Raw genomic sequence first — 14403 nt, 5'->3', positions numbered from 1 at the left:
CGTCACCTATTAATCTCTATATGGACAAGTTTTAGCTCTAGCGTGCTCAGTTTGCTCACTTTCTATAGCATTGTACTTGTGATGCTGAGGTTCAAGTCCAGTGAAGGATGGTTCCACAAAAGAGCTTAAAGGAATATAAAACTAAGTGGTCGCAGTGCACTTTTCTCTAATATTTTTGCTTTAAAATTAATCGCATTTAGGTAAGGGTTTAGTTCAGTGGCTCGTTAGGTGATCTGTGCTAGAAACCCTGCTTTCGTCAGAATGTGCAAAAGAAGGATATGTATCTGAAACGCGGAAAAAAGTACCCTAAGTAACATTTTAGATTCGCAATGATTTCGACAGCAACTTGGATTTGTAATCTAAAACATGCAATAAAATGTATCAAGAGCAAGGTATTGTATTTTCAAAAAAATGTAGGCTGAGACACGTATTTCCATGAGACACATATTTCCATGGGCCTGGGTTCTTTTTTTGTACTACTGTGTTATGTACAGTAAATATTTCACTACATATTTTTTCAAGATACAAGTACTCAGCTTAAAGTGACATTTGAAGGCTTAACTAGGTTCATTCGGTTAACTAGGCAGGTTAGGGTAATTAGGCCAGTCATTGTAAAACAGTTTTTTTCTGTAGACAATCAAAAAAAAAAAAAAAAAAAAAAAAACATTGCTTAACCAGTTTAACTCTGCTGCTATTTTGGTATTTCTGCCTACCCAAATTTAAAAGCTTCCCAAATCCACATTCAGAGGTGTAAATGCAAAAATTTGGTATCATTTTAAAGAACACCCTTTGAATTTTCATAAAACACTATTGAAGGTGTTTAAAATATCTGTATATGTTGTCTGTGTTATAATAAACACCTAAAAAGGGGCGATGTTTGAATTTCTTTTTTTATTAGAAACTTAAATTTAAAAAGTGTACTTTTTAGGTTCTGTGTGGTCTAGCGTGCTGTAATTTATTTGGGTGGTTCCTGCACATGTCTGTAATTATAGGAAAAAGAAAAATGTCTCTACCATAATCTATGCAAAAGGTATTGTAATCCAACTGATGAGAGGTGCTGTACAAACCACAGGGACCGATCATTGTTTTCATATTTCTCTATTCTTTTGTTTGATCAAACATAATTCACTGTGTTTGGACCACATCAGACATATAAAAGAATTACTTATGCACATCACCTCAAAAACAGAGGAGAAATGGCCCTGAAGCGCACAGCATAAGGTATAAGATGACAGCTGTCTGTGCTATCTGGGGCTGCTTATTGATCATAAATGTATTGTTTTCACTTCTGCGCCATGGAAACACCGCGATTCATTCGACAACTGTTTGATATGTGAATATAATTCTGTAAAAAGAATGCTAGAACCGTATGAGCACCGGCAAGAGCTTTCATTTGAGCTATAACTTATACATGTGTCATTTAAAAAATATGAAAATGAAGTAAAGTTCAATACCCAGCTTAGGTTTCCAAAGTATTTAAGTGTAAAAAAACTTTTGTACAGTAGAATAAAAACCAAAGTGATGCATATGTGCATAAAGTATAGATTTTACACTTTCAAACGACACCACACAGAGTTTAACTGGTTAAGGGGGCTAATAATATTGAGCTTAAAATGTATTATTTTAAATTAAAAACTTTTATTCTAGCCAAAACAAAACAAAAGACTTTCTTCAAAAGAAAAATTAATACTGGGTAAATTTTCCTTGCTCTCTCAAACATCATTTGGGAAATATTTAAAAAAGGGAAAAAAAAATTGACTTCAACTGTATATCAAAAAAATAATTTTCTGTTTAGTATTTAAATGTGACATTAATATAATAAGCAAATCTGTAGCCATAGCTTTTGTGATGGTTAAACTGCTAGGAAAATAAAACCCAGTACATTTTAAACACTTTACTGAGTGTGTACAGATTAATAAATTGATAATGTAAAGTGTAATCCCTTGCATGAGTTGTTGTGTAAATGTCTTTATGACTGATCTCTACTTGTCTTTTTTCAGCGGTTCTCATATTGAAAACTGGCACTCTATTCTACGAAATGGACTTGTAAATGCCTCCTACACGAAACTGCAGGTAACACAGTTACTCCTAGTAGTGACTAGCTGGGTTTCCATCCTACAGTGAAGCCAATCTTTTCATATTCCTGAAAAAAAATCATAAATGTAGACTGTGGTATTTGTGACCAGTGTTGGGGAGGTTACTTTGGAAATGTAATAGATTACAGATTACAAATTGATTACCCTATTTAAAATGTAATAAGTTACACTACTTTTCGATTACTTTTTAAAAGTAAAAGTAACTAATTACATTTGATTACTTTTTGATTACTTTTATGTTTCGAGTGGACTTTTTCAACTAAATAATTTTCAAACACTTATACTGAGGACATGTTCCCCCCGGGATTTATGCCTGTGGGTGCGCCGCAAATCAAAAGCATCAGAATAGCAACAATTTAATAAATGGCCTTAGCAGAAATCCTCGTGCATATCAAAAACAGGCAAAGCAACAGATTAGTATTCTCAGATTTTTACAGAAAATTTTTAGATGTAACCCATTTGTAATCTTAAGCATTTTCACAAGTAACTGTAATTTAGTTACACATTTTTCTCAGTAACTGTAACGAATTACTGTTACTTTTATTTTGTAATTAAATTACGTAAGGCTGTTACATGTAACTAGTTACTCCCCAACACTTTTGGTGACTACATAACCAACAATAAACAAGGCAAGCATAATGGAGTTATGTGGATCTAATATTCGTTATGTCAGAATTTATTCAGCAAATTTGTTACCATCCAAAATCACCTCAAGTGTACAAAATAAAAAGTGAATTACAGAAATTTGGGTCACACTTTACAATAAGGTTCATTAGTTAATGTTAATTAATGCTTTTACTAACATGAACAAATAATGAACAATACATCTACTACTGTATTTGTTCATGTTAGTTAATGAAAATACAGTAGTTCATAGTTAGTTCATGTTAACTCATGGTGCATTTACTAATGTTAACAAGCATGGACTTGGATGTTAATAATGCATTAGTAAATGTTCAAGTATGATTAATAAATGCTGTACATGTGTTGTTCATGATTAGTGCATGTTAGTAAATGCATTAACTACTGAACCTTATTGTAAAGTGTTACCGAAATTTAAATATAAATTTGCCTTTTTTCTTTTTTGGCACATTAAATGCTATAAAAAGTGCATTGATGCAGTGTGATGGAAACCCAGCTAATGAAAAATTCTAGTGTGCTCCTACAGATTTTCTGTTGAGTATGTCAGGCTTTGGCCAATGTTTCTTCCTTTTCTCTTTGCCTCAAGCTGCATGGGGCGGCCTATGGGAAGGGCATCTACCTCAGCCCCATCTCTAGCATCTCATTTGGATACTCAGGTTTCTAATCAAGTGTCTAATTTTAAAAATGTAATGCATTTTAGAACTTTTTTAAACAGAGGAATTTTGGTCATAACTGGACATCTTTGGAGCAAATACAACGACTATACTATGGTTTTCCAGATTTTCACAGCATTTTAAATTGTGGTGCAGAAGAAAATTCATTCATTCTTTTTCCTTCGGCTTAGTCCGTTTATTTGTCAGCGGAATTAACCGCCAACTTATTCAGCATATGTATTACACAGCAGATAACCTTCCAGCTGCAACCCAGTACTGGGAAACCAGAAGAAATATAAAGTGTATTTGTTTAGTGGTATATGTATATTTTTGACAATAATTTATTATTGACTGTTAATACTGCAATAATTTTCAGGTTTCTAGAAATATTATTGGTCTAATAATATTATAAATCAAAATATTTTGGAGCCTAAGTTTTATCTGACAAGTTTTTAAAGGAGTCTGGTCAAGAAGATACAACTCAATTATTTAGAAAATATATATCTTTTTTATTTTCTACAAATGGGACAGCGATGGAGAGATGATTAAAAATTTATTATTATTATTTTGATTCAATTTGTAATTGTATTGTGTATTGTGTTTTTCCTGCACGTTATAAATTTACCTTGTAAATACATAAAAATATTAAAACAATCTAAAGACTGAATAGAAAGCTAGCGATTTAAATCTAAATGGTTAAATTAACATTTTAATTACAATTAATAATTAAATTTTTTTATTGTTCATATATATATATATATATATATATATATATATATATATATATATATATATATATATATATATATATATTCATAAATTAAAATATTTTTATAAATAAAACATATAATTTATATTTTGAATGAAGCATGTTTTAAATCCCATTTTATTTAAATATGCTAATGAGTGTGTGCAATGGTATAAAAGTATCCCTGCCATATTACTTTTTAAATAAAAGTTGTCTGAATTTGTTTTTTAATGAATTCTAATGAAAATTATTTGTTCAAATAACATATTATATATTATAATATTACTGTTCTCTGTAGACATTAATCTGGATGTCTCTGTCTGCAGGAATGGGAAAGGGACAGCACCACATGCCTACTAAAGAGGAATTAGTGCAGCACTACAACCGGGTCAACACTGTCTTACAGGTATTAACTCTATCTTAACTATCTATTGAGACTACACTGATATGGATTACAGGTCAAAATCTGTAGAGAATTGGTCTAGGTGAGTCAAACGGAATTGTTAAAATAAAAAGGGGAGAACCAAATGCGAGATTTATTTGTTCACATTTGTGATTTTACCTGGATTTGCCTGTTTGATATAGACAGATAGCACTGAGTAAAATTAAAGATACCCTAATACAGGGGTGGCCAACCCTGTTCCTGGAGAGCCACTTTCCTGCAGATTTCAGTTGCTACCCATATCAAACACACCTGAACCAATTAATTAGGACCTGAACACCACGTGATAATTACAGGCAGGTGTGTTTGATATGGGTTGCAACTGAAATCTGCAGGAAGGTCGATCTCCAGGAACAGGGTTGGCCACCCCTGCCCTAATAGAAGATTATTCCAGTAGAAGTATATATTTCTACTACAGTAAGTAGAAATATCTTAGACTCACTTTGAACTAATCATTTAAACCAGTGAGTTGTTTATCCGAGACCATTTGAATCAGTGACTTGTTAACTTGTCAACAGATGTCAGTTCAGTTCACAAATTCACAATAGTACAATGTAAAACAGGCCCGTAGCCAGTCTGATGAAAGGGGTGGTCCTTTTTTCTCAACAACTGGACCTTTATACAGTTATTTGCCTCATTTTCTATTTAAATACTGCATTTTAGTGACAGCACTATTTTTGCTGGATTAGTTTGTCTGGCAGTCATCATAACCACATTTTTGATGTAACAAAAACATTTCCAAAAGATTTAAAATAAAGAAATATGAAAAAAGGCATTTATACATATTATTTTTAAAATACAGATTCATCAGATCATATATCATTAGGGAAAAATTAAATTAAAAACTGCCTAATAAAGCTAAGTAGCTTATTGTCATTTATTAGGCATATAAGCTATCTATCCAGCACATTCAACTTTGCTTAGTCAGAATTTAGCCACTTGAAAAATAAAAAATGTAAACATAATAATAATAATCATCATCATTTTCATATTCATTCATTCATTCATTCATTCATTTTTCTTGTCAGCTTAGTCCCTTTATTAATCCGGGGTCGCCACAGCGGAATGAACCGCCAACTTATCCAGCAAGTTTTTACGCAGCAGATGCCCTTCCAGCCACAACCTATCTCTGGGAAACATCCACATACACTACGGACAATTTAGCCGAGAACATACAAACTCCACACAGAAACGCCAACTGAGCCGAGGCTCGAACCAGCGACCTTCTTCCTGTGAGGCGACAGCACTACCTACTGCGCCACTGCTTTGCCCATTTCCATCATCATCATAATAATAATAATAATAATAGTGTAGAGCGTCCTGATTTTTCTAGCCTCTATTGTAAATAGTACATTTGAAAATTCATGGATCATCATCAACATTAGCCTAATTATAATTGAATAAGTTTTTATGCTTCAAAATTTAATTGTGGTGCTTTACACCTTTTTTCTTTCAAGTATAAGGTCTAAGATTTAGAATAAAAGTTTTCGCTACTTAACAACAAAACAGCAGGTCAGTAGTGAATGATGTCACTTAAATCCGGATAGGTATAAATAAAATAGGGATAGGGATAAATAAAATAGGACAAATTAACTCATGTATGAGACAAATTCTGTTACAGGCCTGTAATAAGTATACTGAAATAAGTATACTCTCTCTGATATTTATTATATGCAAATAAGTACAACACTGAAGCAAAAAAAAAAGTTTGTCCACCACAGGGAGATGCTTACCTTCTGTTTCATTGTGTCCATGCTAAACGTGTTCTTTTTCTTTTGTAGTGTCGACCCGTACAGTCAAGGTTTCTTCAGAGTCGCAATCTGAACTGTGTTGCTCTGTGTGAAGGTACGGGGTTAAAAATACCTGAAAATACATACAAATGAATTTAGAAATTAGTCTTTGTTTTGTTTGATTAAAGATAAGTCATTTTGTATTTCTTTCAACAGTAATAACATCCAAAGATCTACAGAAACATGGAAACATTTGGGTCTGCCCGATTTCTGATCATGTCTGTACACGCTTCTTTTTTGTGTGAGTAGATTTATGCTTTAGCATTCCTGCTTACAAGAGACTTTTTGCTAACACGAACTTAACATTTTTTGGGTGGTTATGACAATATTAAGGTTTTTTTTAGTGTTTTAAATTTTTGAATGATCGTTAAAAAACAGAATTAAAAAAACAAAGGTTATGGGTGCGTCTCAATCAGTATTCAGGGCACTGATCAGAGAGTTTGGTATTTTAAGTGCCATCTCAATCTCAATTTATTTCCAGCGCACTGAAATGTTCGCTCCCTGAAAAGTCCCACAATACATTGTGAAAATCAGGTTTTATCTATGCTATGCTCCCTTAACAGATGTTCAGAAGCATGAAATTTAAATCTTAAATTTGAACCTAATGATTAAGTGAAGTTTATTCATAAACTAATTTCGAGAGGATCACGTGCTTATGATTTATCACGGCCAGTCTCGCATTTGCTAATCACTAATCTTCCAATCATATGAGCCCTAAGCCACTATAAATAGCCTCAGTTTTCAGTTCACTTTATCTTCGTTTGGAAGAAACCCCCCTCCTCCCCTATTCTCCTCCTTTACCTGTGATTGGGCGGCACGGCGGTCCAGTGGTTAGCACTGCGAGCCACACAGCAAGAATACTGCCGGCCCTAGTTCCATAGGACCAGTGGGTGTTTCTGTGGGGAGTTTGTATGTCCTTCCCGTGTCCGCGTGGGTTTTCCCCGGGTTCTCCGGTTTCCTCCCACCATCCAAAGACATTCAACATACATAACAATCAAGCTTGTCTAATCCCTTACGTTCCCTTAGCTACAGCAGCAGGGGAGTTCTGAGATCCACCGAGCTCGGGCTCCCTTCTTGCTCTGCCAACGGGAGGAAGCCCCGGGCTCGAGGAGCCCTTGAGCTCGGGGCTCTCTCCCGGGACAGCATGCCAAATAAGCTTTGTAAATCATCAGCTAAGTGTGAACTCTTGAAACATAATAATAGAGAGACATTTTTTCTAAGAAGAATCTGTTACTTATTTATATTTAACATCAACGAACATCATTCGATTGGTTAAAACAATCAAGCAAACATGATTTTAAACCACACTGAACTGAGCTAAACTGAAGTGAACTTAAACACTAAAAACTGAACTACTCTGTTCCAATTACTATGACCATTTATGTGAAGCTGCTTCGACACAATCTACATTGTAAAAGTGCTATACAAATAAAGCTGATTTATGATGGTTGAAATTGTGCCATTATTTGCAACAATCAATATCGCTTTGATACTTTAAAAAAATAATCTACGAAATATATTAGTTGCCGTTTGATAATAAAGTCCGCTTTTTACTATTTAAGTTCTCATGTCGCACTTAGTGTCAATGTGTAATGAAACAACTCATCACTGTCCAAACAGTGCCCGAATTTATGTACATTCTGATCCGTGCTGCCTGAGAAGCACCCTGTGTATCCACAATAAATGTTAAATAAATACTTGAGAACCTTCTCATAATGTTAGTTAGCAAAATTTTAAGGAATGTTTTCAGTTAGCTATTTTATCATTGAATATTTTGCATCTTTCGATCCTCAGTCGTCTTTTTTTTTCCAGGTACGAGGACGGTCAAGTAGGAGATGCTAACATCAACACACAGGACGTTCGCATACAGAAGGAGATCTTGCGGGTGATTGGGGGACAATCAACCTGACTGACCCATTTCACCACTGTGAAACTTTACAAGGGAACATTTGAACTTGAGAACAGGAAGATTTACCTCAAACTAGGTGTTTTGATTACAGAAACCTCCAGTCAATTTCATCTTTACATGGTACTAAGGGAAACCCCTTTTGTAAGTTTTTGATAAACATTTTATTGATCTGTTGCTCATTGAGAGTCTATGTTTATGTCATGTGCGCTGCTTTATTTTTGACGTCATGAAGGAAGCGCTGTGATGAATTAATTGGAGAGGTGGAAAACAAAGATGTAATTTCCATTTTGCCCACTTGGTGTCTCTATTGCCTAAGAGAAGCATAAACTAATTTGGGAATGAAATAGGAAAGGCTTCTTAGTCTATAAACCTGCCATTTTGAAGTGTTTACATATGCTGTTTAATGGAAAATTCAACATGTTTGATGTATGTAGCCTATATTAGTGTAATGCAGCCTTTCGATCACATTGCGTTTATTTCCATGAATGTTGTGACACTAGTTTACTTGTTATGGATTCTAAACCTCTTAACATGAAATGTTAACAAGTTTGGTGCTGTGCACTAGAAGGCATCGTGTTCTCATTTACTCTTCTGAGAGCTTCAAGCGGAGAAGACTGCCAATAAACTACACGACACGTTACAGACGAGAAATGTTGGTGTGATTTTGTTGATAGACGTTAAACTAACGCGAGGGATGGTTTCATATGACACATATTTGTATGTGGACACCTTTTCAATAAATTTAGAGCATGTTACGAATGAGTTCTTTTGTAAATGAAGACCAGACGAATGTAAACAACTTCAAATAGGTACCTGCTTTCTGAAGACACCTCACCGTCAACGCTGCTTTACGCTATATAGGACCATTAAAATTGGGCGTTTCATTCAGCTGTGACGACACTAGCAAATGAGTAATTAGTAGGGATGTAACGGTATCAGAATTTCACGGTTCGGTAATACCTCGGTATGAATGTCACGGTACGGTATTTATTGAATCATTTACAGGAAAAAAAAAACTTTTGAAAATACTCCAAAAAAGTGCCAAAAGTGTCAATGACATACAAATTAGCCATCTATCTGTAAGCTTTGAAACACTAACTTCAATTTTAATAACAAAAAATTATTAAACCATGTAAAAAAATAAAGTTTCAATTTAGTATTGTTGAAAACTCATCACATTCAACATTTAATCACTCACTCACTTAGATAGAGATGGGTTTAAAGGAAAATTATCATATAATTATAATCTGGTAAAAGCTGGTATCTCTGGGTATTTACAATGTCCCCTGCAACAGAAAAAACCCTCTCATTTGGGACTGATTTCTGGGACAAGAGAGATATGACTTGGCCCATGTTGACAGCAGTGGGTAACGTTGTGCATTGTCTTTCCCCCACTTGAGAAGACAAACCATGAGTGAGATAGAGATCTCTTTGCGGTACAAGTCAATGTCTGCATCAATCTGAACAGTGTGCTGTGTTTCTGCAGTCCCCATGACTGTTATTAGTCGTATTCCCCAACTTGCAGGCACGTGCACACATAGAGCTCAACCTGTGCAGTGCACATGCCCTTTTTAGTCTTGGATAGAAAATGCCCTTCCAAAACGATCAAAAGTGCCCCCGCGACGCGACACAACCTCCGTCCAATCCAGCCCTTCAGTAGGCGCGCGACAACACCTCTCTTGAATATGCGCGCTCAACCCCCCCCTCGGCGCTTTACAATACGCGCGCCACAACACAGCTGATCAGAACGCGCGCGACAGCACCGCTATTCAGCACGCGCGCGGCGACAACACCCGCTTTAGGTTCGATCATTTCCATCTTTTTTTCATCTCCGCTACTAGCAGCACACTCCATTTCCGCATTACTGGATCTGTAGCGACAACAGACCGCAAAGGATTATGGCCACGCTTGGGCTGATGGGAAATGTAGTTTTAGCTACGTCCCGTTCGCTTCATTCGCCTGAGCAAATTTTCTCAGAAGACCTATAGTTTTACCGAGTCATGCGACTTCGATAATATCGAAAAAAATTAATATTGCGGTATGACGGTATTTACAATATCGTTACATCCCTAGTAATTAGGCTTCAACAGCTTTAACCATTAGCAAAGCCTGCGTTTCAATAGTTAAAATATTTTTTGGCACATGTTATTTTTGCATTTGATTTAGCATCCCACACATATAGACTCGCCGGCCACTTTATTAGGTACACCTGTCCAACTTCTCGTTAACACAAAATTCTAATCAGCCAATCACATGGCAGCAACTCAATGCATTTAGGCATGTAGACGTGGTCAAGACTGCTGCAGAATAAACCGAGCATCAGAATGGGAAAGAAAGTTGATTGACTTTGAACACGGCATGTTTGTTGGTGCCAGATGGGCTGGTCTGAGTATTTCAGAAACTGCTGATCTACTGGGATTTTCATGCACTTCCATCTCTAGAGTTTACAGAGAATCATCCGAAAAATCAAAAATGTCAAGTGAGTGGCAGTTCTGTGGGCACAAATGCCTTGCAAAAGGTCAGAGGAGAATGGCCAGACTGGTTCAAGGAAGATTGTGCTGGTGCAATGGTGTGGGGCATATTTTACATGTACACCCATTAGTACCAATTGAGCATCCTGTCAACGCCACAGCCTACCTAAGTATTGTTGCTGACCATGTTTATCCCTTTATGATCTTCTGATGGCTACTTCCAGCAGGACAATGCGCCATGTCATAAAGTGCAGATTATCTCAGACTGGTTTCCTAAACATGACAATGACTTCACTGTACTCAAATGGCCTCCACAGTCATCAGAGCTCAATCCAATAGAGCACCTTTGGGATGTGGTAGAACGGGAGATTCGCATCATGGATGTGCAGCCGACAAATCTGCAGCAACTGTGGGAAATCAATGCCATGAAGGATTAAAGCAGTTTTTAAGGAAACACAATAATGGTAAGGTGTAAATAAAGTGGCTGGGAGTGTAAGACAGCCATTCAATGAAAATCAATGAAACCACAAATGGTTGTTAGGGCTAACAATGAAAACCACTTTTAAAATTAAATAACTTCATTAAAATTAGTGCCTTTGGTAGTTAATATAAACAATATCAAAGGAACGTCCTGATAATGACATAAAACGAGGGTGCGCATGGCTGCTATCTGTCACGACCCCCCCTAAAAATTAATAGTGTGTTGCTTCGCGCCAACGTCCCAAAGGACATTTTGACTTCTCGGTTTAGCCGGCGGGTCTGTTCTCCTCTGAAGCAGAAACACATAATAATTCATAACAGTGCGCTACATCCATATGAGCCCCGCATCTGCTCTGAGTCCCCTAAGCCTTCCTTTTCCCATTTTACTAATCATATTAAGTTTTTAATTACAAAAACTATGTAAATACACATCTAAAATAAATACAGAAGTGTAGGCTAAATATATATATATATATATATATATATATATATATATATATATATATATATATATATATATATATATATATATTTTTTTTTTTTTTTTTTTTGATAACAATAAATTATAATATGTATATTGCAAATATATACAGTTGAATTCAGAATTATTAGCCCCCGTTTATTTTTTTTCCCAATTTCTGTTTAACGGAGAGCAGATTTTTTTCAACATATTTCTAAACGTAATAGTTTTAATCACTTATTTTATTTATTTATTTATTTATTTATTTATTTATTTATTTATTTGACAGGGACATCACAATTACACTGGACAACCAAATGCATTTAAGTGTTTTAGCAAAGTTGCTAATTCTCAACACCTGTCCACAGGAGGCTTAAAAATTGACAAAATGGAAATATAATAAAAACATACACAACATTACAATTATTTACATAAAATTACTGCAGGCAAAAGCAAAGGCGACATGATCCAACCAACTAACAGTAGACTCTTTGTGCAAACACTGCTGTTTTGTTTTTAACCACTTTTTAAGAGCACTATTAAAAATATTTATATTACTTTCTGATTTTAAGCTAACCGGTAAATCATTCCACAGTTGGCTCCCTTTACAGAGAAGACAGATTGACCAAACGAGGTCTTACATTTTGGCACTAGACAGTCACCATTAGCGGTTGCCCGTGTAACTCTGTGGGAGGTTTGATGCTGATTGATTAGCTAAGAAAACAGGATTGGAAGATGAACATGATTTCTAATAACTGATTTCTTTTATCTTTGCCATGATGACAGTAAATAATATTTGACTAGATATTTTTCAAGAAATTTCTATAGAGCTTAAAGCGAGATTTAAAGGCTTAACTAGTTAGGTTATAGGCAGGTTAGGATAATTAGGCAAGTTATTGTATAATGATGGTTTGTTCTAGATCGGGAAAAATTGCTTAAAGGAGCTAATCGTTTTGTCCTTAAAATGGTGTTAAAAAATAAAAAATGTTTTTATTCTAGCTAAAATAAAACAATAAGACTTTCTCAAGGAAAACATGGTAAATATTTAAAAAAGAAGGTTCAACTGTATGTATGTATATAGCTAGATATAGATAGATAGATAGATAGATAGATAGATAGATAGATAGATAGATAGATAGATAGATAGATAGATAGATAGATAGATAGATAGATAGATAGATAGATAGATAGATAGATAGATAGATAGATAGATAGATAGATAGATAGATAGATAGATAGATAGATAGATAGATAGATAGATAGATAGATAGATAGATAGAAGTCCCAACGTTCTGTCAGTCTCATCTATGAAACCTAATCTTTAATTTTTAGTTTTTATTTGACTCAGGTCAGGTGATTGGCTGGGCCGTTTGAACAGCTTTACAGGGATTTTACGATGAAACCTGGTTTTAGACCACAATAATTCATTATATGGTCTCGTTTTCGTCTAATACAGCATCAGTTCATCTGGGGATTGACAGATACGAGTTCTGCACAGTGACCTGAGGGATTTTGAGCCATTCTTCTTGCAGAATAGTGGCCAGGTAACTGCGTGATGCTACTGAAGGAAAGCGTTTCCTGAATCCCTCCTCCAAAACACCCAAAAGTGGCTCAATAATATTTAGTTCTGGTGACTGTGCAGGCCATGGGAGATTTTCAATTTTACTTTCATGTTCATCAAACCACTCTGTCACTACTCGTGCTTTGTATATTTGTTCATTTTTACTTAATAATAATAATTGTTATTATTATTATTATTATTATTATTAAGTAGGATATTGTTTATTTATTTTTTGAAAACTCCACTGTTACAATTTGACACAATTAAACCACTGCAGAAATGTTCTTACCAACAGGCCCATGTCAGATACAGATACATTTTTTAATAATTAACCTACGATTAAATTAAAGCCATTAAAGTATGCTATATATTTGTTTTCACAAGCTTTGGATACATAACGTAAATTACGCTTTCAAATAATAGGTCACCTGAGCCATGGCTGCATTCAAAATAGCAAAAAGTGCATTAAGAAGGGAACGCAATTGTCAATATGAAGTTCAATAAGGGTGAACTGTAAAAATACTTTGAAAGCAAATTACATTACATACATTTTTTTTCAATCACTCCCAAGTTTAAATGTTAGAATGTTCTAAATAAATAGAGCATAGGGAGGATAACTGGGAATAGGGCACAGCCAGGATCTATGCTTCTAACTACAGCTCTAGAGGTGTAGTTGGAAGCGTACACATTTGCCATGCGTTTTGTGAAAGTTCGGTGGAACGATGGATTTGGGAAACGCCAAAATCAACAAACTATGTTTGTAACAACGAAACTTGTGATCTTAGTTGCTTAACAATGATTTTCGGAAATGCACCTGGACATCCCTTTCAGACAGCTTCATCCCTATTTAAGCTTCTTTAACTCTTGCACAATATTCACCTTCAATACCTCTCTTGCACAATATCCTGCAGAACATTGTTCAGTCTCATGTAAAAGTACTTGTATAGCCTGTCTTATATGTGTAGTTTAAGTATTTTATTTTAAAGTATATGTTAGTTATGCATTGTTTTTTTTATAATAGCTCTTATTTCCAGTGTTGTGTTTGAATTTATGATTAATCTGTTGCACTGCTTTCGTGCGAGACACAACATTTCGTTCCTCTGTATGTCCACAGATGTAGCGGAATGACAATAGAGCTCGACTTGACTTGA

At 35.0% G+C, this 14403-nt stretch overlaps 1 protein-coding gene and 1 long non-coding RNA gene across 6 annotated transcripts in view; one reads left to right on the top strand and one right to left on the bottom strand.

The window, feature by feature from the left end:
• parp6b (poly (ADP-ribose) polymerase family, member 6b) overlaps window positions 1–8919 on the top strand; it is a 549184-nt gene extending 540265 nt beyond the window's left edge. For 4 of the 5 annotated variants that reach the window (XM_087312445.1, XM_087312443.1, XM_087312442.1 and 1 more), the window contains 6 exons: window positions 2001–2073; window positions 3325–3394; window positions 4466–4545; window positions 6363–6426; window positions 6528–6612; window positions 8184–8919. In XM_087312445.1, coding sequence (XP_087168571.1) covers window positions 2001–2073; window positions 3325–3394; window positions 4466–4545; window positions 6363–6426; window positions 6528–6612; window positions 8184–8280 — 469 coding nt within the window. In that variant the 3' untranslated portion in view covers window positions 8281–8919. Of the gene's footprint in view, window positions 1–583; window positions 1737–2000; window positions 2074–3324; window positions 3395–4465; window positions 4546–6362; window positions 6427–6527; window positions 6613–8183 lie in introns of those variants that run through there. The other variant, XR_015526584.1, reaches the window with a different exon arrangement.
• Window positions 1–10127, bottom strand: part of LOC141381006 (uncharacterized) — a 31680-nt gene extending 21553 nt beyond the window's left edge. The window contains exons 1-2 of the long non-coding RNA XR_015526618.1: window positions 7173–10127; window positions 6315–6444 (exon numbers count right to left, since the gene is read on the bottom strand). This is a non-coding gene — a long non-coding RNA (uncharacterized LOC141381006). The remainder of the gene's footprint in view (window positions 1–6314; window positions 6445–7172) is intronic.
• Between the last annotated feature and the right edge of the window lie 4276 nt (window positions 10128–14403).

The sequence above is a fragment of the Danio rerio genome, chromosome 25, assembly GCF_052040795.2.
Source record: "Danio rerio strain M-AB ecotype USA chromosome 25, GRCz13ab, whole genome shotgun sequence".
NCBI lineage: Eukaryota > Metazoa > Chordata > Actinopteri > Cypriniformes > Danionidae > Danio > Danio rerio.
Note: the sequence above shows the minus strand (reverse complement) of the source record. Positions and strands in the feature narration are given on the sequence as shown.